This window comes from Salmo salar, chromosome 15, assembly GCF_965601325.2.
Source record: "Salmo salar chromosome 15, fSalSal1, whole genome shotgun sequence".
Lineage (NCBI taxonomy): Eukaryota > Metazoa > Chordata > Actinopteri > Salmoniformes > Salmonidae > Salmo > Salmo salar.
The window spans coordinates 89,739,412-89,764,497 of record NC_138305.1 but is presented as its reverse complement, the minus strand read 5'-3'; the positions used below and the strand labels follow the sequence as shown (position 1 = coordinate 89,764,497).

Here is a 25,086-nt window from a genome sequence, read left to right as displayed (position 1 = left end):
GTGTGTTTTTATGTAGTTTTTTGTGTGAGTGTATTGTAAATGGTAGGGTATTTGTATTTATTTCATCAAAGCATAAGGGAGTTATACTCCAGTCTAGTAGGTGGCGGTAATGCAACATTTATTGGATGCCAACCGCCGTTAAACCTCATCGAAGAAGGACAGGGGCAAGGAAGGAAAACTAACATAAACGCTGTAAACTTATGTTAAGTCGTGCTGACGTGATTAAAATGCAAGTAAATAGTACCTTTCGCGTTGGAGTTCATAGTACAAGCTCATAGAAAGGGTAACACATTTGGAGGCACAGCTGGGAGTTATTTACATTTGAGCACCGGCCCATATTCCTTGAACGGACAACGAGTGAGAGACGTTTGAGAGTAACTAACTAGCTAACGTTAGCGGGCTAACCACGGAACGGATTTCTAGCTATCTTGCCATTGCCTGCATTGTCGTTGTTTCCACGTGAGTAGGAAAATATGAATCTAGAAAGGGAAACGTTGTTGGATGAAATCGAACAGAGTTTATGGACTTTAACTGAGGACAATTTACGGCACCTGTGTGTACGTTGTGGAATAGGAGGTGTAGATGACTCTGAAGTGAAAGGAAAGAGCCGTCGCGCATTGCGGCGCAAACTGATTCAAGATTTCTGTGAGAAGGAGGATTTAATGGAATCAGAGGACGAGGGAATGTTTTGTCTGTTACAACTGAAAGACGAAATAAAAGTAATAACGGACTTGGAGGATGCTGCAAAACGTCTGCCTACAAGTCCTAGCCAGTCGGCGCCAACGACGCAATTGGACAGCGAACCCAGCGGAGAGACAGGAGCTGCGGCAGGACGAAAAGAGGAGGTAGGGGCTCCTCAGTCCAGCAGAAAGGTGAGCCCAGCTACTGAAAGGCACACACCACACAGAGAGAGAGAGTGGAGTTAATATCCCCAGTCATAAAGACTTTTAAAATCCATGGACAGATAGATCAGAATCAGAAAGGTAAGCTCAGCTTCAGAAGCCTAGAACATCAGATTGAAAATGTACTGAGAAAAGGATACACTGAATTAGAAATCATAGAAGCAGTAATCAGAGCTGTGAGCCCAGGGCTGAGGTGTTATCTGGAGGGAAAAACAGACATGACATTCTACACACTAAGGCAAATCTTGAGGACACATTATGCAGAGAAGGACGCCACTGAACTGTATCACAAGTTCACTAAGGCAACAAAAAGAGCCGGGAGAGTCTGCCTTGGACTTCCTAGTCTTTGACCTGAGACAGTGTTATCAGCCTCAGATCGTGCCCAATCAGGAATGAAATATGGGTGAGTTAGTCAAGAGCCAATGCCTGCAGACCATTGTTTCTGGATTAACAAACAATAACGTCAGGACAGAGATGAGAGTGCATCTCCAGAATATTAACACCAGTGATGAACTGTTGCTTGAGAAAATGCAAATTGCTCAGGGCAATGAAAGCGAAAACATAAAAAAGGCCGGAATTTGACGTGAATTCATACCCACATGAGTGAACGCAGTACAGAGTGAGGATAATGGGGATAGGCAGAGCCCCCACAGACCACATTCCGAAAACAAAATAAATACAATCCCCCTCATGAGTAAAATTGATGCACGCGATCAAAGAACTGACATGTAGCATCATTCGTACAGTCAGTGCAAGGCCAGGGTGACAGTTAGGAATTGCTCCAACAGAAAACCAAGTACAACCAACAGAGAGAGAAGAAAATTCAAAAGTTGTTATGAGACTGGTCAACAGACTGGTCATCAGACTTGCCAGCATTGCTACAAATGTGGCAGTGATAGCCATTGGGCAGTAGGATGTAGGATCGGGGGCAACGCACAGCCATCGGGAAACGCCTGAGGGTCACAATCATGGAACGGTGTGTGACCTTAGATACGTCTAGATCCATCCAGTGTTGCAGCGACTGCAGTGTAAAGGGAGAGAGAACCTCAGAGTTTAAGTTGTGTTCATAAAGCTGCCTATTGTTCCAACAGGATCATTAGAATCAGCACCAACCTACATTTTAGACTGCTCGCAAAATGAAAGACCACAACTCACCTTGTCCCATGACACAGAGAGAGTGGGGACCAACTACTCCAGCTACCCCAGAACATTGTAATGTAGCACAGCTCATTGGAAAACAATGTCAAGTGTGGTGTTATTTGCAGGGTGTAAATACGCAAGCACTATGAGACACGGGCTCAGGTAACCATCATAAGTGAGGAATGGAGAAGACAAGCACTATGAGACACGGGCTCAGGTAACCATCATAAGTGAGGAATGGAGAAGACGAGCACTATGAGACACGGGCTCAGGTAACCATCATAAGTGAGGAATGGAGAAGACAAGCACTATGAGACACGGGCTCAGGTAACCATCATAAGTGAGGAATGGAGAAGACGAGCACTATGAGACACGGGCTCAGGTATACATCATAAGTGAGGAATGGAGAAGACAAGCACTATGAGACACGGGCTCAGGTATACATCATAAGTGAGGAATGGAGAAGACAAGCACTATGAGACACGGGCTCAGGTATACATCATAAGTGAGGAATGGAGAAGACAAGCACTATGAGACACGGGCTCAGGTAACCATCATAAGTGAGGAATGGAGAAGACGAGCACTATGAGACACGGGCTCAGGTAACCATCATAAGTGAGGAATGGAGAAGACAAGCACTATGAGACACGGGCTCAGGTATACATCATAAGTGAGGAATGGAGAAGACAAGCACTATGAGACACGGGCTCAGGTATACATCATAAGTGAGGAATGGAGAAGACAAGCACTATGAGACACGGGCTCAGGTAACCATCATAAGTGAGGAATGGAGAAGACAAGCACTATGAGACACGGGCTCAGGTAACCATCATAAGTGAGGAATGGAGAAGACAAGCACTATGAGACACGGGCTCAGGTAACCATCATAAGTGAGGAATGGAGAAGACAAGCACTATGAGACACGGGCTCAGGTAACCATCATAAGTGAGGAAACGAGAAGACGAGCACTATGAGACATGGGCTCAGGTATCCATCATAAGTGAGGAATGGAGAAGACAAGCACTATGAGACACGGGCTCAGGTATACATCATAAGTGAGGAATGGAGAAGACAAGCACTATGAGACACGGGCTCAGGTAACCATCATAAGTGAGGAAACGAGAAGACGAGCACTATGAGACATGGGCTCAGGTATCCATCATAAGTGAGGAATGGAGAAGACAAGCACTATGAGACACGGGCTCAGGTAACCATCATAAGTGAGGAATGGAGAAGACAAGCACTATGAGACACGGGCTCAGGTATACATCATAAGTGAGGAATGGAGAAGATTGAATTTGCCACACACACAAATTACACCACTGGCAGAAATCATGAGCAATACTAGGGTTGCACATTTTGTGGAATATTCAGAGGTGGAAACTTTCAGTGGGAATATATGCACATTAATATTAATACCATTTAAATGTAGATGTTTTTTGCATTGGATATATTTACCATATCATATGGAGACCGAAACATACACATTTTATCTTATCATAACTACACATAATTGCAAATGAATAAATCCTTCCACTTGGAAGTGTACTTTGCCAGACTGCCAAGAACCTTTCCCTCATCCAGGCCAAAGTGGCGAGACACGGTAGTGATGACACCATAGGCCTTGTTGATCTCTGCATCAGACAGGATGCTCTTGCCAGCATACTTGGGGTCCAACATCTGCGCTGCGGCGTGTATGGGCTTCAGGCAGAGTCGTTACGCTTTTTGATGTATTTCAGAACTGCAGTTTCCTCTGCTTGGAGCAACAGTGAAGTGGGCATGGCTGTACGGATTTCTGCTCTTACATCTACAGTGGGGGAAAAAACTATTTGATCCCCTGCTGATTTTGTACGTTTGCCCACTGATAAAGAAAGGATCAGTCTATAATTTTAATGGTAGGTTTATTTGAACAGTGAGAGACAGAATAACAACAAAAATATCCAGAAAAACGCATGTCAAAAATGTTATAAATTGATTTGCATGTTAAAACCTGTTAGGGACAGATGTTCCGCTAGCGGAACGCCTCACCAATATCCAATGGTATAGAGTGGCGCGAATTACAAATACCTCAAAAATGCAAAAACTTCAATTTTTCAAACATATGACTATTTTACACCATTTTAAAGACAAGACTCTCCTTTATCTAACCACATTGTCCGATTTCAAAAAGGCTTTACAACGAAAGCAAAACATTAGATTATGTCAGGAGAGTACCCAGCCAGAAATAATCACACACCCATTTTTCAAGCTAGCATATATGTCACAAAAACCAAAACCACAGCTAAATGCAGCACTAACCTTTTGATCTTCATCAGATGACACTCCTAGGACATTATGTTATACAATACATGCATGTTTTGTTCAATCAAGTTCATATTTATATCAAAAAACAGCTTTTTACATTAGCATGTTTTGTTCAGAACTAGCATACCCACCGAAAACTTCCGGTGAATTTACTAAATTACTCACGATAAACGTTGACAAAAAACATAATTATTTTAAGAATTATAGATACAGAACTCTTTTATGCAATCGCGGTGTCCGATTTTAAAATAGCTTTTCGGTGAAAGCACATTTTGCAATATTCTGAGTATATAGCCTGGCCATCACGGCTAGCTATTTTGACACCCACCAAGTTTGGCACTCACCAAACTCAGATTTACTATAAGAAAAATTGGATTACCTTTGCTGTTCTTCGTCAGAATGCACTCCCAGGACTTCTACTTCAACACCCAATGTTGTTTTGGTTCCAAATAATCCATAGTTATATCCAAATAGCTCCGTTTTGTTTGTGCGTTCAAATCACTATCCGAAGGGTGACGCGCCGGCACGTTTCGTGACAAAAAATGTCAAAATATTCCATTACCGTACTTCGAAGCATGTCAAACGCTGTTTAAAATCAATTTTTATGCGATTTTTCTCGTAAAATAGCAATAATATTCCAACCGGGAGACGTTGTATCCGTTCAAACACTGAAAGAAGAAAATGGAGTCGTCACATGCACGCGCGCGCCAGTGCCATTGTTCTCAGAAGTACCACTCTCCAAAACCCCTACTGTTTTTCGCCCAGAGACTGCAGAGTTATCATTCCACGTTCTGGCGCCTTCTGAGAGCCAATGAAAGCCTTAGAAAATGTCACGTTACAGCAGAGATCCTGTATTTTCGATAAAGAGGCGACAGAAGGCCAAGAAATGGTCAGACAGGGCACTTCCCATATAGAATCTTCTCAGGTTTTGGCCTGCCATATGAGTTCTGTTATACTCAGACACCATTCAAACAGTTTTAGAAACTTTAGGGTGTTTTATATCCAAATCTACTAATTATATGCATATTCTAGTTTCTGGGCAGGAGTAATAACCAGATTAAATTGGGTACGTTTTTTATCCGGCTGTGAAAATACTGCCCCCTATCCCAAACAGGTTAGGGATGGGGGCAGTATTTTCACGTCCGGATAAAAAACGTACCCGATTTAATCTGGTTACTAGCGGAACGCCTCACCAATATCCAATGGTAGCGCCTGGCGCGAAATACGAAAAACCTTTAAAAATGCTATAATTTCAATTTCTCAAACATATGACTATTTTACACCATTTGAAAGATAAGACTCTCCTTTATCTAACCACGTTGTCCGATTTCAAAAAGGCTTTACAGCAAAAGCAAAACTTTAGATTATGTCAGGAGAGTACCCAGCCAGAAATAACCACAGCTAAATGCAGCACTAACCTTTGATGATCTTCATCAGATGACACTCCTAGGACAGCCCTCAGCCAGGGCGTTGAAAATGGGTCGTGGATGAGTATTCCAGCATGACAATGACCCAAAACACACGGCCAAGGCAATAAAGGAGTAGCTCAAGAAGAAGCACATTATGGTCCTGGAGTGGCCTAGCCAGTCTCCAGACCTTAATCCCATAGAAAATCTGTGGAGGGAGCTGAAGATTCGAGTTGCCAAACGTCAGCCTCAAAACCTTAATGACTTGGAGAAGATCTGCAAAGAGGAGTGGGACAAAATCCCTCTTGAGATGTGTGCAAACCTGGTGGCCAACTACAAGAAACGTCTGACCTCTGATTGCCAACAAGGGTTTTGCCACCAAGTACTAAGTCATGTTTTGCAGAGGGGTCAAATACTTATTTCCCTCATTAAAATGGAAATCATTTTATAACATTTTTGACATGCGTTTTTCTGGATTTTTTTGTTATTCTGTCTCTCACTGTTCATATAAACCAACTATTAAAATTATAGACTGATCATTTCTTTGTAAGTGGGCAAACGTAGAAAATCAGCAGGGGATCAAGTACTTTTTCACCCCACTGTATCTGCAAGCAGTCTGAACATCAGACAGGATGGCATTGTCTCCCTCAATCTGTGCAATGGCTACTGCTATAGGTTTCAGGAGTTTCAGGCTGCTTACCACTCTGTCCCAAAATACATCATCCAGGAGGATCCTCTTGATGGGGCTGTTCATATCAGCAGACTGTGATATGGCCATTTCTTGGAGAGACTCCTTCCCCTCCAGGAGACTGTCAAACATGATGACACCACTCCGTGTTTTTCCGGGTAGCTTCAATGTGGTGCTCTTATTCCCCTCACTTTGCTTGGTGAGGTAGATCACTGCTATAACTTGATGACCCTTCACATACCTAACCATTTCCTTGGCTCTCTTGTAGTGTATCCATTGTTTTCAGTGCCACAATGTCCTTGAGGAGCAGATTCAATTCATGAGCAGAACAGACAATGGGTGTTATGTGAGGGTAGGACTCCTCCACTTTAGACCAAGCAGGCTTCATGTTCACAGCATTTTCTGTCACCAGTGCAAATACCTTCTGTGGTCCAAGGTCATTGATGACTGCCTTCAGCACATCTGCAATGTAGTGACTGGTGTGTCTGTTGTCCCTTCTGTCTGTGCTCTTGTAGAATACTGGTTGAGGGGTGGAGATTATGTACTTAATTATTCCTTGCCCACGAACATTCAACCACCCATCAGAGATGATTGCAATAGTCTGCTTTCTCTATGATTTGCTTGACCTTCACTTGAACTCTGTTGAACTCTGCATCCAGCAAATTAGTAGATAAAGCATGTCTGGTTCAATGGGTGTATGCTGGGCGAAGAACATTCAGAAATCTCTTCCAATACACATTGCCTGTGAGCATCAGAGGTGAACCAGTTGCATACACAGCTCAAGCAAGACATTCATCAGCATTTCTCCGACTACGTTCCTCCATTGAGTAAAAAAAAAACGTATGATTCCAGGAGGACCCTGAGCTGTTGCTATCAATAAGGTGTCTGATTCATCATTTTCAACTCGAATAGAAGTAGAGAGACTTTTGTCAGAGGTTGCTTTTTGTGAGCACTGAGGGACCTTTATGCACTTGGCCAGATGATTCTGCATCTTTATTGAATTCTTCACATATGATTTGGCACAGTATTTGCAAATGTACACAGCTTTTCCTTCTACATTAGCTGCCGTGAAATGTGTCCACACATCAGATAGTGCCCGTGGCATTTTCCTGTATAGATTAGAAGAAAAATGAGTTTTAAAAAAAACACATTTCCATGTACAGATAAATAGTTAAGCAGTTAGATTAAACGACTCCTTTGTAAGATGCATGTTTTAAAATGAAACATGTATGGAAACAGGTGAATTAACACTCCTCAGTTAGTAGGCTCAAGCAAGCTAAAACCCACAACTGAGAGTCATTGCATATGGCTCCCGCACCCTGACACAAGCAGAGAGAAACTATCACCTTCACCCGGGGAAACTGGAATTCTTGTCCCTCAAATGGGCAGTGACTAAGCAGTTCCGAGATGACCTCTTTTACGCTCCATCTGTGACAGTATACAGTGATGATAACCCTTTGACATATGTACTAACTACAGCGAGACTGAATGCCACCGGTCATTGCTGGGTGGAGGCGCTATCTGACTTTAATCTCACACTGAAGTATCGTCCTGAAAATGTAAACACTGACGCAGACTTTCTGTTACGTTCTTCTTTGCATGCTGAACATTACATGGAAGAATGCACCGAGAAACACTCACCTGAGATGGTTAAAGCAACACTCAATAATGTTCAGACACAACAGAATGACTGTGTAACTTGGATATCCACAGTCACACTAAGGCCATCAGTGCAAGAGGAGCTGTTTAGGTGGGTGGGAACAGTTACAGACCGACTGTCTCCACACGATCTCACGCAGGCTCAATTAAAGGATGCAGCTGTATGGAGTATCTTGGAACTGAAAAGGCAAAGGACTAAGCCAAAACCAACAATGTCAACAAAAGTCATGCTAAGTTAGTTACTGCAAGAGTGTAACAGGCTCCATGTCTCACCAGAGGGATTATTACAAAGGGAAACATCAAAAAGGACACAAGTTGTGGTACCAAGTCAGTACAGAACACTAAATGACAAGTACGCACTGAAATGGCCCATCTAGGAACAGAAAGAGTGTTGAACTTAACACGAGAAGCTTTTATTGGCCACGCATGCAACATGGCATTGAACAATTTATCACTAAAGTGTGTATCAAACAAAATAAACCCAGTGTAATAAGTAGGGCCTCAATGCAACATGTACGGGCTACAGCTCCTTTCCAGATGATTTCAATTGACTGTGCATTTGGAGAAGAGCAGAGGGTGCTACGAGTACATTTTAGTTATTTTAGATAACTTTACAAAATATGCACAAGCCTGCCCCACCAGAAATAAGTCAGGGAAAACTGCAGCAAAAAAGCTTTTCGAGGACTTTGTCCTAAAGTTTTTGGCTTTTTCATTAACCATCACGATCAGGGAAGAGAGTTTGAAAATCAGTTCTTCAGAGCCTTCCAGAACCTCTACACTATTGTCAATGTTGCACATACTAGATGACGAGAAAAAGGTCAACTGGGGTGATTATCTAAACAAGGTCATTCATGCATATAATTGTACCACAAGTGAACCTACTGGATTCTCACCACATTTCCTGCTATTTGGAAGGGCTCCACTGCTACCTTTTTGACCTTTTCTTTGGGTTACAGATAAAGGAACAGGAGAAATCATGCTAAGAAGTTGCAGCAATTGATGGCGGAAGACTATGATATCGCCATAAGAAACATGGAGAAATCAACAGCAAAGTTAAAAGCCTACTACGATCGAAAGAAAATTTGTTTGGTTCTGTTCTCAGGGGATCATGTACTGGTGAGGAACATGTCAGAACGTTGGGCACCGGGAAAGCTAAGATCACACTGGGAAAGCTAAGATCACACTGGGAGGACCAAATACACATGGTAGTAACTAGGAAAGGTGACCGCCCTGTCTAGGAGGTCAAACCCGAGAGGGTACAGACAGGGTCTGGGTTTTGCGATTCAATATGCTCTTGTCAGATAATTCTCTACCATTTGAGGAACCACTTCAAGCACCGAGTAGTCTGTGGAGAAGGGAACCGCCCCAGCGTAGAGGTCTGTGGAGAAGGGAACCGCCCCAGCGTAGAGGTCTGTGGAGAAGGGAACCGCCCCAACGTAGAGGTCTGTGGAGAAGGGAAATGCTGAGAGCGCTGAGTCTGAGAGCTCAGATGAGGATTCTTATCCAGTATTCATCAACAGGCCACTTATGGATGACGAGAGCAGACAGAGCAGCACACAGCTAGTATCCGATAATAGTGAGGAACAGGGTCAGACTGATAGAAACTTCACTGTGAAGAAGTGCCAACCTGTCTTCAGGGAGACCCCAAAGAGGACAGGGGGTTCAGCCTGGCAGAGGAGGCCCAGAGACATCCTAACCTATAACAATTTAGTGCTGCCAAGCTCTTATCAGGATACGAACAAGAGATTGTCTGATTATTATTAATAAACAGTACCTTTCACTTTGGAGTTTATATTATAAGCTCATTGAAAGAGTAAAACAAACGTTTGTTGTAGTCATCAATGAGCTTGCTGCACCCGCTACTGACAATTTTGCCAATTTTTCAGCAGCAAACTGCTCTAATTCTTCAATGTTTGAGGGGTGCCCTACACCAACTGCTTTTTTTCAGCTCTCGCTATAGGTTTTGGATGTGATTCAGATCTGGACTCGTCGCTGGCCACTCCAGAACAGTCCAGCATCTCTTGTTAACCATTCCTGGTTGCTTTTTGATATGTGTTTGGGGTCGTTCTCCTGCTGGAAGATCTACAACCTTTAATGGAGACCCAGTTTTGGACTGTGTTGAACATTGGACTCAAACAGCTGGTAATCTTCTGATTTCATGATGCCTTGTGCACATTCAAGGCCTCCAGTACCAGAGGCAGCAAAGCAACCTCACAGAATTATCAAACCTCCCCCATCTTTTATTCTAGGGAGAGTTATTTTCATTGAACGCTTAATTTGGTCGTAAGTAAATACAACACTGATCTGTATTGCCAAAGAGCTATAATTTTGTTTAATTAGTCCATAGTCCATAGTACATAATGTCTCCCATGTTAATGAAAACATCCATTCTCTTGTTCAGTTCACAGACATGCTACCTGTGCTCCCTCTTGATGTCCTGGAGGAGATGCTCCTAAATGTCCCTCCACTGCAGGTGGTGTGTGTCTGTCGACTTGTGTGTCGTGAGTGGAAAGAAGTGGTGGACAGTGATTCTCTTTGGAGAGAGAGGTGCCGAAGAGAAGGATACCAGACATGTGATGCCACTAAATTGCCTAAAGACTGGCGTTTGTTTTACTTCTTGTGTAAGAAGAGACGTAATCTTCTCAAGAACCCCAGAGCAGATGGTAAGAGTCGAAACCACAATGTCTAAATTCTCTGTTGGTGTATGGTGGGTCCTGTTATTAACCCCAGAACCCACATTTCAAATCCTTCCCTTACTATTTTTCTCCAGATAAATTCAAGGGCTGGGAAATTATGGAGAATGGAGGGGATAAATGGAAAATAGAGCCAGTGGCAGAAGTGCCGCATCCTGACAACACGGTCCAAAAATACTTTGCGACTTCTTACTCGTGAGTATACTACTATAACGTATTAGTTTTTCAGTGAGAGAATATCACTTGGTCCCACTTTGTTTCACATCCACATTGGTGTTTATTTATTTTCCAGCTCTTCAAATACATTTGAATGGTAATAATACCTATAATGCAAGATGGATACAGTGCAATTGACAATGACCTTGCTGTCTAGCCCAGGGATGGGCAACTTTGATGGGGGTGGGAGCCACAAAAAAATCTGAACTCATCATGGGAGTCCACAGTGGCTCGTGGGCCTCCAGACCCCCAGCTTGCGAGCAAAACATATTAGCGGCCCTCCTCTTGACAGTGGAGAGAAAAAGTTTTAGATTTAATTTCCTGCAATTCTACACATTTTGGCATGGGGCATAGAGAAATTGTAGTGGTTTTAAATCAAGAAGGCATTTTGCAATGGGGTGGAGAGAAAAATGCAGTTCTACAGCGTATTTCCTGCAATTCTACAACTTGTGCCATAGGGTGGAGAGAAATGTTTGCGGTATTTAATATGAATGATGGTGACGAACAAAATCAATGGGGGCCCAGGTCGGTAATACGACCATGATTAAGACAAGTTTAGATAGCTGGCCGCTGGATTAATTTACCAACCTTAAAAGATTTTGCTGACGTAGGCTAATCGAGTGACTGTCAGTGACTGACATAAGAGAGAAACTGCTGATGCACAACCTAATTTTGAGATTGCACCTTGTGTATTCTACTATTTAAATTTTATTTAACCTTTATTTAACTAGGCAAGTCAGTTAAGAACAAATTCTTATTTACATTGATGGCCAAACCCTAACCCGGACGACGCTGGGCCAATTGTGCGCCGCCCTATGGGACTCCCAATCACGGCCAGTTGTGATACAGCCCAGGTGTTATGTTTGTCACCTGTATAATGATAAACCGGGTCATAGGTTTAAGTACTTTTAATGAACATATACTTCAGCTAGAAAACTCCTTGTTTAGCTATGCAAGGCATTCTTCAACCACCTGCCCCCCCCCCTGCATAGCCTGCTGGGTAAATTTACTTTGCAAGGTAGGTGATCATGCCCATGAAGCATCTCACGTCGTCCTTGATCTTCGGGCGCTCCATGTTGTTGATGGCTGGTGTTTTCCTTGGGTCTGGTTTGACTCCATCCTCTGAAAGTACGTCTCCCACAAAGGTAAATGTTTTCACACCAAACTCGCATTTTTCCTTGTTTAGTTTTAGGTTGACTTTCTGTGTCAGGTCCAGCACTTGTCTCACTCTCTCGTCGTGTTCTTCTTTTGTGGACCCCCAGACGATGATGTCATCCGTCATGGTCTCCACTCCTGGAATGTGCTCGAGATCATGTGGATTGTCTTGTGGTAGACCTCTGGCACTGAGAGAATCCCATATGGTAGACGAAGAAATCTGTACCTGCCCTTGAGCTTGCATCGTCTAGCTTCATTTGCCAGAATCCTGATGAGGCATCAAGCTTACTGAACCACTTTGCTCCAGCAAACTGCGACATTATCTCTTCTCTGGTTGGCAACTTGAAATGCTCTCTTGATTGCTTTGTTGAGGTCTCTCGGGTCTAGACATATCCTGAGATTGCCGTTCTTTTTCACCACAATAACCAGTGAGCTTACCCAGTCTGTAGGTTCATCCATTTTTGATGACCATCTTTTCCATGCCTCCGAGTTCCTCCTTGAGCTTTTTCCTCAGTGCAAATGGAACTTTTCTGCATGCATGCACAACTGGAGTAATTTTGTCATCAGTACATATTTTGTGTTTTCCTGGTAAACATCCAAGACCCTCAAACACATCCTCATACTCAGCCAGTAGTGATTCTTGGTCATTTTCAGTCTGTGATGTCACGCCATACTCTTTTCAACAAATGGAGCTTTTCACATGCATTGATTCCTAGAATAGGCTGTACACTCTTTTCCACAATCAGCAGCTGTGCTCTGAACTGTTTTCCTTCGTGCTGTAGAGTTACTATGCAGCTTCCTTTGACTGGTACGTTCTCCCCAGTATAACCAGTAACCTTAATTTTCACCGGGTGTATTTTGCTCTTCACCTTCAGTGTTTTGTAGTCATCCAGCGACAACAGGTTTACCTGTGCTCCAGTATCAAGCTTGAATGGTATTATAGTTTCATTCACAGTTAATGGCACAATCTATTCAGCTTTTACTGCATTGCATATTTCCACAGAATCAACAAATAATTCTTCAATCTCCTCCTTGACTGTGTGAACCTTTTTGTTTGTAGCCTCAGCTTTGCAGCATTTTGAGAAATTATCGTTTTTTTCCACAGTTGTTACATGATTTGCCAAATGCAGGGCAATTTTTTGGGGCTTGTGGATAAATTCACATTTTCCACATGTAGTGTTTTTTTCTTTTGCTTGTTTTTGTTTTGTAAGGCGTTGTGTGTGGTGCTCCTCTCTTTTTATTGCATACACTGACGTCTCATCCCTGCACAGCTCTTTAGCTTGTGCTCTGGTGGTTTCAGCTGCTAGACACATTCACTGCTTTATCCAAAGTTAAATCTTGCTCACGCAGCAATCTCTCCTTGAGTCCATTATCAAGTTTGCCACAGACTATCCTGTCTTTCACTAGTGAGTCTTTCAGATTTTCAAATTGACACGTTTTTCTCAGTGTGTTCAGTTCAGCCAAATACTGGTCAAAACTGACTCCCTGTTTCTGTTCATGAGAGAAAAACGTATATCTCAAACGTGACGTTCTGGCTTGATACAAAGTACTCATCAAATTCAGCCATTAGCACAGTCAATGTCATGTTTGCCTTGTCTTGCCGAAAAGCTGTTGTAAATGTCCAATACATCCTTTCCAATAACATGCAGAAAAATGGAAGCTTTCAATTTGTCATCTCCCCCTGCTCCACTGGCTGCTAGGTAGATATTGAATCTCTGCTTGAAACGTTTCCAATCGTCAGCTAGATTGCCTGTTAACTGCATAAGAGTAGGAGGACTAAGCCTATCCATGACGGAGAACAGGAACAGTGTCCATTTCTCTTACTTCAGTATGTTGCTCATCAACTTGCTCGTCAACAGATTCCAATGCAGCCTCGCTCTCTCTGCTGTCACTCTCGCTCTCTCTGCTGTCACTCTCGCTCTCTCTGCTGTCACTCTCGCTCTCTCTGCTGTCACTCTCGCTCTCTCTGCTGTCACTCTCGCTCTCACTGCTGCGGCTAGTTGCTCTTGCAAGCTAGCATCTTCGACTACTCACGTCACTTGACTTGTGGTAAAATGTTCAATTTTCGTTGTGGAAATTTGCAGCGTTACTCCTTTTCTCTGTGTCTTCATAGCGACTACCAATCTGACACCATGTTATGTTTGTTCCTTGTATAATGATAAACCGGGTCATAGGTTTAAGTACTTTTAATGAACATATACTTCAGCTAGAAAACTCCTTGTTTAGCTATGCAAGGCATTCTTCAACAACCTGCCCCCCCCCCCCCCTGCATAGCCTGCTGGGTAACGTTGTCTGAATGTTATTAACACACAACACACCAGGATCTGTAATGACGCCTCTAGCACTGAGATGCAGTGCCTTAGACCGCTGCACCACTTGGGAGTACATCGAGATCCCGACTGATTTATATATATTTTTTGGTCTTTGGAAATTGACCTGCGGGCCTACTTGCGGCCTGTGGGCCACCAGTTGCCCATCCCTGGTCTAGCCTATATGGACACTTAGATGGCTGCTTACTATCAACAATTGTAAATGTGTTTGCTGTGTGTGTCCTCTTGTCTTTGGTTCATCTCAGGACCTGCAGGAAGTCTCAGCTGATTGACTTGGAGAAAGAGGGTTACAGGCCTTCTTTCATGGATGACTTTCAACCCGACATCATCATATCCGACTGGTGAGAGGAATATTAGGATTTTGTCATTCAGTGTCTGCTACTCTATACTTGTCAGAGGAATAGACTACTGTACAACTTGTATGTTTGTGTGTCCATATCAGGTATGCTCCACGGAGGGAATGTGGCGCTAAATATAAGATCTGTGTTGAGTTGCTAAATCATAAGAAGCAGCCAATTAAGAAGTTTAGTCCAGGAACTGTCATCTTTCAGAACTGGGATGATCATAAATGGAATCAGGTAAAACTGTCAGACTTTAAGATAATTCTCCATATACATGTGTCTGTAAATAGCTGAGTACACAATCAACAATGTGGTTTCTCCTTGTCTTGTTTTACTAAGATTTTGTGTGCATTAGACATTTTTAGTGATTGCATTGCAAGATGTTTTTTGGGTTTTTTTTTGCACACACAAAAATATTAAAAGCCGAACAGTGCAGATAGAAACAGGGTAAAAAGGCGTGCATGTGAGGTTGTAAACCCAAGAAAGAACTATATATTAGTATCAGTCAAAAGTTTGGACACTTACCCATTCCAGGGTTTTTCTTTTATTTTTACTATTTAATACATCAAAGACATCAAAACTCTGAAATAACACATATGGAATCATTACTTTTTATATTTGAGATTCTTCACAGTAGCGACCCCTTTGCCTTGATGACAGCTTTGCACACTCTTGGCATTCTCTCAACCAGCTTCATGAGGTAGTCACCTGGAATGTGTTTCAATTAACAGGTGTGCTTTGTCAAAAGTTAATTTTGTGGAATTTCTTTCCTTAATGCGTTTGAGCCAATCAGTTGATAGCCCTATTTGGTAAAAGACCAAGTCCATATTATGCCAAGAACAGCTCAAATAAGCAAAGAGAAACGACAGTCCGTCATTACTTTAAGACATGGGAAACATTTCAAGAACTTTGAAAGTTTCTTCAAGTGCAGTCGCAAAAACCATCAAGCGCTATGATGAAACTGGCTGTCATGAGGACCCGGACAGGAAGGGAAGACCCAGAGTTACCGCTGCTGCAGAAGATAAGTTCGGTAGAGATAACTGCACCTCAGATTGCAGCCCAAATAAATGCTTTACAGAGTTCAGTCCTTCATGGTCAAGTTGCTGCAAAGAAACCACTACTAAAGGACACCAATAAGAAGAAGAGACTTGCTTGGGCCAGGAAACACAAGCAATGGACATTAGACCGGTTGAAATCTGTCCTTTGGTCTGATGAGTCCAAATTTGAGATTTTTGGTTCCAACCGCCTTGTCTTTGTGAGATGCAGAGTAGTTGAACGGATGATCTCTGCATGTGTAGTTCCCACCGTGAAGCATGGAGGAGGTGGTGTGGGGGTGCTTTGCTGGTGACACGGTATGTGATTTATTTAGAATTCAAGGCACGCTTCACCAGCATGGCTACCACAGAATTATGCAGCATTTCGCCATCTAATCTGGTTTGCACTTAGTGGGACTATCATTTGTTTTTCAACAGGACACTGACCCAACACACCTCCAAGCTGTGTAAGGGCTATTTGACCAAGAGAGAGAGTGATGGAGTGCTGCATCAGATGACCTGGCCTCCACAATCACCTGACCTCAACCTATTGAGATGGTTTGGGATGAGTTGGACTGCAGAGGTGAAGGAAAAGCAGCCAACAAGTGCTCAGCATGTGTGGGAACTCCTTCAAGACTGTTGGAAAAGCATTCCAGGTGATGTTGGTTGAGAGAATGCCAAGAGTCTGCAAAGCTGCCATCAAGGCAAAAGGTGGCTACTTTGAAGAATATAAAATATAGATTTTTTGGGGTTACTACGTGATTCCATATGTGTTATTTCATAGTTTTGATGTCTTTACTATTATTCTACGATGTAGAAAATAGTAAAAAAAAATAAGAAAAACCCTTGAATGAGTAGGTGTGTCCCAACTTTTGACTGGTACTGTATATACAGTGCCTTCGGAAGGTATTCAGACCTCTTGACTTTTTCCACATTTTGTTATCAAATAAAATTGTATTGGTCACATACAGGTGTTTAGCAGATGTTATTGCGGGTGTAGCTCAATCTTGTGCGTCAAGTTCCGACAGTGCAGCAATATCTAAGTAATATCTAACAATTTCACAACCTATACCTAATACACACAAATCTAAGGAAGGGAATTAAGAATATATAAATCTATGGACGAGCAATGTCAGAACCGCATAGAATAAGATGCAGTAGAATAGTATAGAATACAGTATATACATATGAGATGAGTGCAAGATATGTAAACATTATTAAAGTGACTAGTATTCCATTTATTAACATGGCCAATGGTTTCAAGTCTGTGTATATAGGCAGCAGCCTCTCTGTGCTAGTGATGGCTATTTAACAGTCTGATGGCATTGAGATAGAAGCTGTTTTTCAGTCTCTCGGCCCCAGCTTTGATGCACCTGTACTGACCTCGCCTTCTGGATGATAGTGGGGTGAACAGGCAGTGGCTCGGGTGGTTGTTGTCCTTGATGATCTTTTTGGCCTTCCTGTGACATCGGGTGCTGTATGTGTCCTGGAGGGCAGGTAGTTTGCCCCCGGTGATACGTTGTGCCATACCAGGCGGTGATACAGCCCAACAGGATGCTCTCAATTGTGCATCTGTAAAAGTTTGAGGGTTTTAGGTGACAAGCCAAATTTCTTCAGCCTCCTGAGGTTGAAGAGGTGCTGTTGCGCCTTCTTCACCACACTGTGTGGATGGACCATTTCAGTTTGTCAGTGATATGTACGCCGAGGAACTTGAAGCTTTCCTTCTTCTCCACTGCTGTCCCGTCTGTGGATAGGGGGGTGCTCCCTCTGCTGTTTCCTGAAGTCCACGATCATCTCCTTTGTTTTGTTGACGTTGAGTGAGAGATTATTTTCCTGGCTCCACACTCCCAAAGTCCTCACCTCCTCCCTGTAGGCTGTCTCGCCGTTGTTGGTAATCAAGCCTATTACTGTTGTTGTCTGCAAATTTGTTGATTGAGTTGGAGGCGTGCTTGGCTACGCAGTCATGGGTGAACAGAGTACAGAAGGGGGCTGAGCACGCACCCTTGTGGGTTCCCAGTGTTGAGGATCAGCGAAGTGGAGGTGTTGTTTCTTACTTTCACCAACTGGGGGTGGCCCGTCATGTTTTCTTGGACCCAGTTGCACAGGGCAGGGTTCACACCCAGTGCCTCGAGCTTAATGATGAGTGTGGAGGGTACAATGGTGTTGAATGCTGAGCTTTAGTCAATGAACAGCATTCAAACATAGGTATTCCTCTTGTCCAGATGGGATTGTGCAGTGTGATGGCGATTGCATCGTCTGTGGACCTATTAGGGCGGTAAGCAAATTGAAGTGGGTCTAGGGTGACTGGTAAGGTGAAGGTCATATGGTCCTTGACTAGTCTCTCAAAGCATTTCATAATGACAGAAGTGAGTGCTATGGGGCCATTTAGTCATTTACTTCAGTTACCTTTGCATTCTTGGGTACAGGAACAATGGTGGCCATCTTGAAGCATATGGAGACGGCAGACTGGGATACGGAGAGATTTAATATGTCTGTAAACACACCAGCCAGCTGGTCTGCGCAAGCTCTGAGGACGCGGCTAGGGATGCCGTCTGAGCCGGCAGCCGTGCGAGGGTTAAGACGTTTAAATGTCTTACTCACGTCTGCCACGGAGAAGGAGAGCCCACAGTCCTTGGTAGCGGACCGGGTCAGTGACACTGTGTTATCCTCAAAGCGGGCAAGGAACAGGTTTATCTTGTCAGGAAGCAAGACGTTGGTGTCCGCAACGTGATTGGCTTTCCTTTTGTAGTCTGTGATTGTCTGTAGACCCTGCCACGTACGTCTCTTATCTGAGCCATTGAATTGCGACTCCACTTTGTCTCTATATTGACGTTTTGCCTGTTTGATTGCCTTGCGGAGGGAATGACGACTGTTTGTATTCTGCCATATTCCCAGTAACCTTGTGGTTAAATGAGGTGGTTCGTGCTTTCAGTTTTGTGCGAATGCTGCCATCTATTCACGGTTTCTGGTTAGGGTAAGTCAATGGGTACAACATCTCCTATACTCTTCCTGATAAACTCAGTCACCTTCTCAGTGTATTCGTCAATATTATTCTCGGAGGCTGCCTGGAACATATCCCAGTCCACGTGATCAAAACAATCTTGAAGCGTGGATTCCAATTGGTCAGACCAGTCTTGAATAGTCCTTAGGATGGGTACTTCCTGTTACGTTACAGCCTTGATATAAAATGGATTAAACAAAACATTTTCCTTAGCAATCTACAAACAATACCCCATTATGACAAAGCGAAAACAGGTTTTTTGAATTTTTTTGGCACATTTTATAAAAAATAAACAAATACCTTGTTTATATAAGTATTCAGACCCTTTGCTATGAGATTCGAAATTGAGCACAGATGGATCATGTTTCCATTGATCATCCTTGATGTTTCTTCAACTTTATTGGAGTCCACCTGTGGTAAATTCAATTGATTGGACATGATTTGGATATGCAAGCACCTGTCTATATAAGGTCCCACAGTTGACTGCATGTCAGAGCAAAACCAAGCCATGAGGTTGAAGGAATTGTCCGTAGAGCTCCGAGACGACAGGTTTGTGTCGAGGCACAGATCTGGGGAAAGGTACTAAAAAAATGTCTAGAGCATTGAAGGTCCCCAAGAACACAGTTGCCTCAATCATACTTAAATGGAAGAAGTTTGGAACCACCAAGACTTTTCCTAGAGCTGGCCGCCCGGCCAAACTGAGCAATCGGGGGAGAAGGGCCTTGGTCAGGGAGGAGACCAAGAACCCAATGGTCACTCTAACAGAGCTCCAGAGATCCTCTGTAGAGATGGTTGTCCTTCTGGAAGGTTCTCCCATCTCCGCAGCACTCCACCAATAAGGCCATTATAGTAGAGTGGCCAGACGGAAGCGAGTCCTCAGTCAAAGGCACATGACAGCCTGCTTGGAGTTTGCCAAAAGGCACCTGTCTGATGAAACCAAGAATTGGCCTGAATGCCAAGAGGAGACCTGTCACCATCCCTACGGTCACGCAAGGTGGTGGCAGCAGCATGCTGTGGGGATATTTTTCAGCAGCAGGGACTGGGAGACTAGTCAGGATTGAGGGAAAGATGAACGAAGCAAAGTACAGAGAGATCCTTGATGAAAACCTGCTCCAGAGCGCTCAGGACCTCAGACTGGGGCGAAGGTTTAGCTTCCAACAGGACAACGAAGCTAATCACACAGCCAAGACAACGCAGGAGTGGTTTCGGGACAAGTCTGAATGTCCTTGAGTGGCCCAGCCAGAGCTCGGACTTAACCCGATCTAACATCTCTGGAGAGACTTGAAAATAGTTGTGCTGCAACTCTCCCCATCCAACCTGACAGAGCTTGAGAGGATCTGCAGAGAAGAATGGGAGAAACTCCCCAAATACTGGTGTGCCATGCTTGTAGCGTCATACTCAAGAACACTCGAGGCTGTAATTGCTGCCAAAGGAGTTTTAACACAGTACTGAGTAAAGAGTCAGAATACTTAAGTGATATTTAAGTTTTTTTTAAATAAATACATTTCTAAACATTTCTAAAAAAAAAAAAAAAAACGTTTTTTGCTTTGTCATTTTGGGGTATTGTGTGGTGATTGATGAAGGGAAAAATACTATTTCATCCATTTTAGAATAAGGCTGTAACATAACAAAATGTGGAAAAAGTCAAGGGGTCTGAATACTTTCCAAAAAGCACTGTACACTGACTGGCAATGTACAGTTGAAGTCGGAAGTTTACATACACTTAGGTTGGAGTCATTAAAACTCATTTTTCAACCACTCCACAAATGTCTTGTTAACAAACTATAGTTTTGGCTAGTCTGTTAGGACATCTACTTTGTGCATGACAAGTCATTTTTCCAACAATTATTTACAGACAGATTATTTCACTTATAATTCACTGTATCACAATTCCAGTGGGTCAGAAGTTTACATACACTAAGTTGACTGTGCGTTTTAAACAGCTTGGAAAATTCCAGAAAATGTCTGATAGGCTATTGACATCATTTGAGTCAATTGGAGGTGTACCTGTGGATGTATTTCAAGGCCTACCTTCAAACTCAGTGCCTCTTTGCTTGACATCATGGGAAAATCAAAAGAAATCAGCCAAGACATCAGAAAAAAAAATGGAGACCTCCACAAGTCTGGTTCATCCTTGGAGCAATTTCCAAACACCTGAAGGTACCACGTTCATCTGTACAAACAATAGTATGCAGGTATAAACACCATGGGACCACGCAGCCGTCATGTACCGCTCAGGAAAGAGACACGTTCTGTCTCCTAGAGATGAATGTACATTGGTGCGAAAAGTGCAAATCAATCCCAGAATAACAGCAAAGGACCTTGTGAAGATGCTGGAGGAAACGGGTACAAAAGTATCTATATTCACAGTAAAACAAGTCCTATATCGACAGAAACTGAAAGGCCGCTCAGCAAGGAAGGAGCCACTGCTCCAAAACCGCCATAAAGACAGACTACGGTTTGCAAGTGCACATGGGGACAAAGATTGTACTTTTTGGAGAAAATTGTCCTCAGGTCTGATGAAACAAAAATAGAACTGTTTGGCCAAAATGACCATCTTTATGTTTGGAGGGAAAAAGGGGAGGCTTGCAAGCCGAATAACAACATCCCAACCGTGAAGCACGGTGTGGCAGCATCATGTTGTTTGGGTGCTTCGCTGCAGGAGGGACTGGTGAACTTCACAAAATAGATGGCATCATGAGGATGGAAAATGATGTGGATATATTGAAGCAACATCTCAAGTCATCAGTCAGGATGTTAAAGCTTGGTCGCAAATGGGTCTTCCAAATGGACAATGACCCCAAGCATACTTCCAAAGTTGTGGCAAAATGGCTTAAGGACAACAATGTCAAGGTATTGGAGTGGTCATCACAAAGCCCTGACCTCAATCCCATAGAAGATTTGTGGGCAGAACTGTAAAAGCATGTGTGAGCAAGGAGGCCTACAAACCTGACTCAGTTACACCAGCTCTATCAGGAGGATTGGGCCAAAATTCACCCAACTTATTGTGGGAAGCTTGTGGAAGGCTACCCAAAACGTTTGACCCAAGTTAAACAATTTAAAGGCAGTGCTACCAAATACTGAGTGTATGTAAACTTCTGACCCACTGGGAATATGATGAAAGAAATAAAAGCTGAAATAAATCATTCTCTCTACTATTATTCTGACATTTCACATTCTTAAAATAAAGTGGTGATCCCTAATTGACCTAAGGCAGGGAATTTCTACTAGGATTAAATGTCAGGAATTGTGAAAAACGGAGTTTAAATGTATTTGGCTAAGGTGTATGTAAACTTCTGACTTCAACTGTATATACAAAACAGATTGTTCCCAATTAAACAAAGCATACTAATTACAATTGAACATGAAAATGTGGTCTCTTCAATGATCCTCTTCCATGTTTCAGATGACTCATGTGTTCAAGAATTATGGACCAGGTGTGCGGTACATCCGATTCATTCATGGAGGAAAGGACACTCTGTACTGGGCCGGCTGGTATGGAATTCGGGTCACCAACAGTAGCATCGAGATCTGCCCATCGGTGGACAGATAGCTTTCGGTGTTCCCATTTACTCTCCCAAGAGGTTACGTGAACATTGTGCCCACCTGCAAGCTTTACTTTAGCATCTGAAACTTACCTTAGCATAGTGTACACCTTATTCTGTCTTTTCTGCCTTTGCCACACTGTTTCCATATGGATATAGACGATTCTAGCTATAGAATATATACTTTTTTATATATTAAAATTAATTTTCCCCTTGTCTGATTTAGTGCCTGTTCTTGTCCACTCTGTTCTAGTGAGTCCTTGTGGACACTGTAGAGAGAAACAGAAGACAAGAACGTGTTCCTCAGTCTTATCTTTCAGTGATGGGGTTAGAATTTTTTGTAGCTTAAACTGTAATAAGGATATAGCCACATTTGTAGTAAGAAAACAGAAACCACTGTTTATTCCAACCACATCTAGCTGCTGTCGTCAAGGCAAAGGGTGGCTACTTTGAAGAATCTCAAAATATATTTTTATTTAATACATTTTTGGTAATTACATGATTCCATATGTTATTTCATAGTTTTGATGTCTTTACTATTATTCTACAATGCAGAAAATAAAGAAACCCTGGAATGAGGTGTCAACTTTTGACTGGTAATGTAAAGTCGGAAGTTTACATACACTTAGGTTGGCGTCATTAAAACTAGTTTTTCAACCACTCCACACATTTCTTGTTAACAAACTATAGTTTTGGCAAGTCGGTTAGGACATCTACTTTGTGCATGACACACAATTTTTCCAAAAATTGTTTACAGACAGATTATTTCACTTATAATTCCAATGGGTCAGAGGTTTACATACACTAAGTTGACTGTGCCTTTTAAACAGCTTGGAAAATTCCAGAAAATGTCATGGCTTTAGAAGCAGCTGATAGGCTAATTGACATTTGAGTCAATTGGAGGTGTACCTGTGGATGTATTTCAAGGCCTACCTTCAAACTCAATGCATCTTTGCTTGACATCATGGGAAAATCGAAAATCAGCCAATACCTAAAAAGATAAAGAAATTGTAGACCTCTGGTTCATCCTTGGGAGCAATTTCCAAATGCCTGAAGGTACCAAGTTCATCTGTCTAAACAGTAGTATGCAAGTATAAACACCATGGGACCACTCAGCCTTCATACCGCTCAGGAAGTAGATGCGTTCTGTCTCCTAGAGATGAATTTACTTTGGTGCGAAAAGTGCAAATCAATCCCAGAACAGCAAAGGACCTTGTGAAGATGCTGGAGGAAACTCGTACAAAAGTATCTATATCCATTGTAAAACAAGTCCTATATCGACATAACCTGAAAGACCGCTCAGTAAGGAAGAAGCCACTGCTCCAAAACCGCCATAAAAAATCCAGACTACGGTTTGCAACTGCACATGGGGACAAAGATCGTACTTTTTGGTGAAATGTTCTCTGGTCTGATGAAACAAAAATAGAACTGTTTGGCCATAATGTCATTATGTTTGGATGAAAAAGGGGGAGGCTTGCAAGCCGAAGAACACCATCCCAACCGTGAAGCACGGGGGTGGCAGCATCATGTTGTGGGGGTGCTTTGCTGCAGGAGGGACTGGTGCACGTCACAAAATAGATGGCACCATGAGGAAGGACAATTATGTGGATATATTAAAGCAACATCTCAAGACATCAGTCAGAAAGTTAACGCTTGGTCGCAAATGGGTCTTCCAAATGGACAATGACCCCAAGCATGCTTCCAAAGTTGTGGCAAAATGGCTTAAGTACAAAAAAAAGTCAAGGTATTGGAGTGGCCATCACAAAGCCCTGACCTCAATCCCATGGAAAATCTGTGGGCAGAACTGAAAAAGCGTGTGCGCGCTAGGAAGCCTACAAACCTGACTCAGTTACACCAGCTCTGTCAGGAGGAATGGGCCAAAATTCACCCAACTTATTGTGGGAAGCTTGTGGAAGGCTACTTGAAACAATTTAATGGCAGTGCTACCAAATACTGAGTGTATGTAAACTTCTGACCCACTGGGAATGTGATGAAAGAAATAAAAGCTGAAATAAATCATTCTCTATTATTCTGACATTTCAAATTCTTAAAATAAAGTGGTGATCTTAACTGATGTAAGACGGAATTTTTACTAGGATTAAATGTCAGGAATTTTGAAAAACTGAGTTAATGTATTTGCCTAAGGTGTATTTAAACTTCTGACTTCAACTGTATGTGAATTAGACAATGATTTCATTTTTATTAAAACGATTGCATGGAGGCTTTAAAACAAGGCAGACAGACCAAAGTGAACTTGAATGTAAATTTGTATGCACATAAACATCTGACCCACTTTGACAAACAACACCTTAAGAAACGTAGTTCAACACTTTTGTAAATATTTTATTTCTAAACACAAGAATGTAATTAACATGTACAGTATGTAGAGGATACACAGAACATAGTGCACTACCTTACTATATGTATGAAGATCATTCATTATTTGAAGTGTTTGTATTAACTGTTTGAAACTAATACGTTTGAATTCAATAATATAATGTTGGCTAATTTGGTTGTACTTCTATCCTGTCAAGATTGCTTCTTATGCTTTGCCTCTTGAATATGAAATAAATGTAAGTGGACTGTCCTTGTTTCTTTAACTAGTGTGGAGTGAGTTTCATCCTCTAAGCCAGAACATTGACAATACAATATACTGAGAGCCCATACTTAAA

General features: G+C 42.5%; 1 protein-coding gene across 1 annotated transcript; it reads left to right on the top strand.

Moving 5' to 3' along the window:
- Positions 1–128: 128 nt before the first annotated feature.
- Positions 129–25,001, top strand: LOC106572398 (F-box only protein 44). The gene is made up of 6 exons (XM_014146520.3): positions 129–872; positions 10,501–10,762; positions 10,870–10,987; positions 14,739–14,834; positions 14,936–15,071; positions 22,276–25,001. The coding sequence occupies exons 1-6, from the start codon at positions 474–476 to the stop codon at positions 22,420–22,422; spliced, it is 1,158 nt and encodes a 385-aa protein (XP_014001995.2). The 5' UTR covers positions 129–473; the 3' UTR covers positions 22,423–25,001.
- The last annotated feature ends 85 nt before the right edge of the window (positions 25,002–25,086 follow it).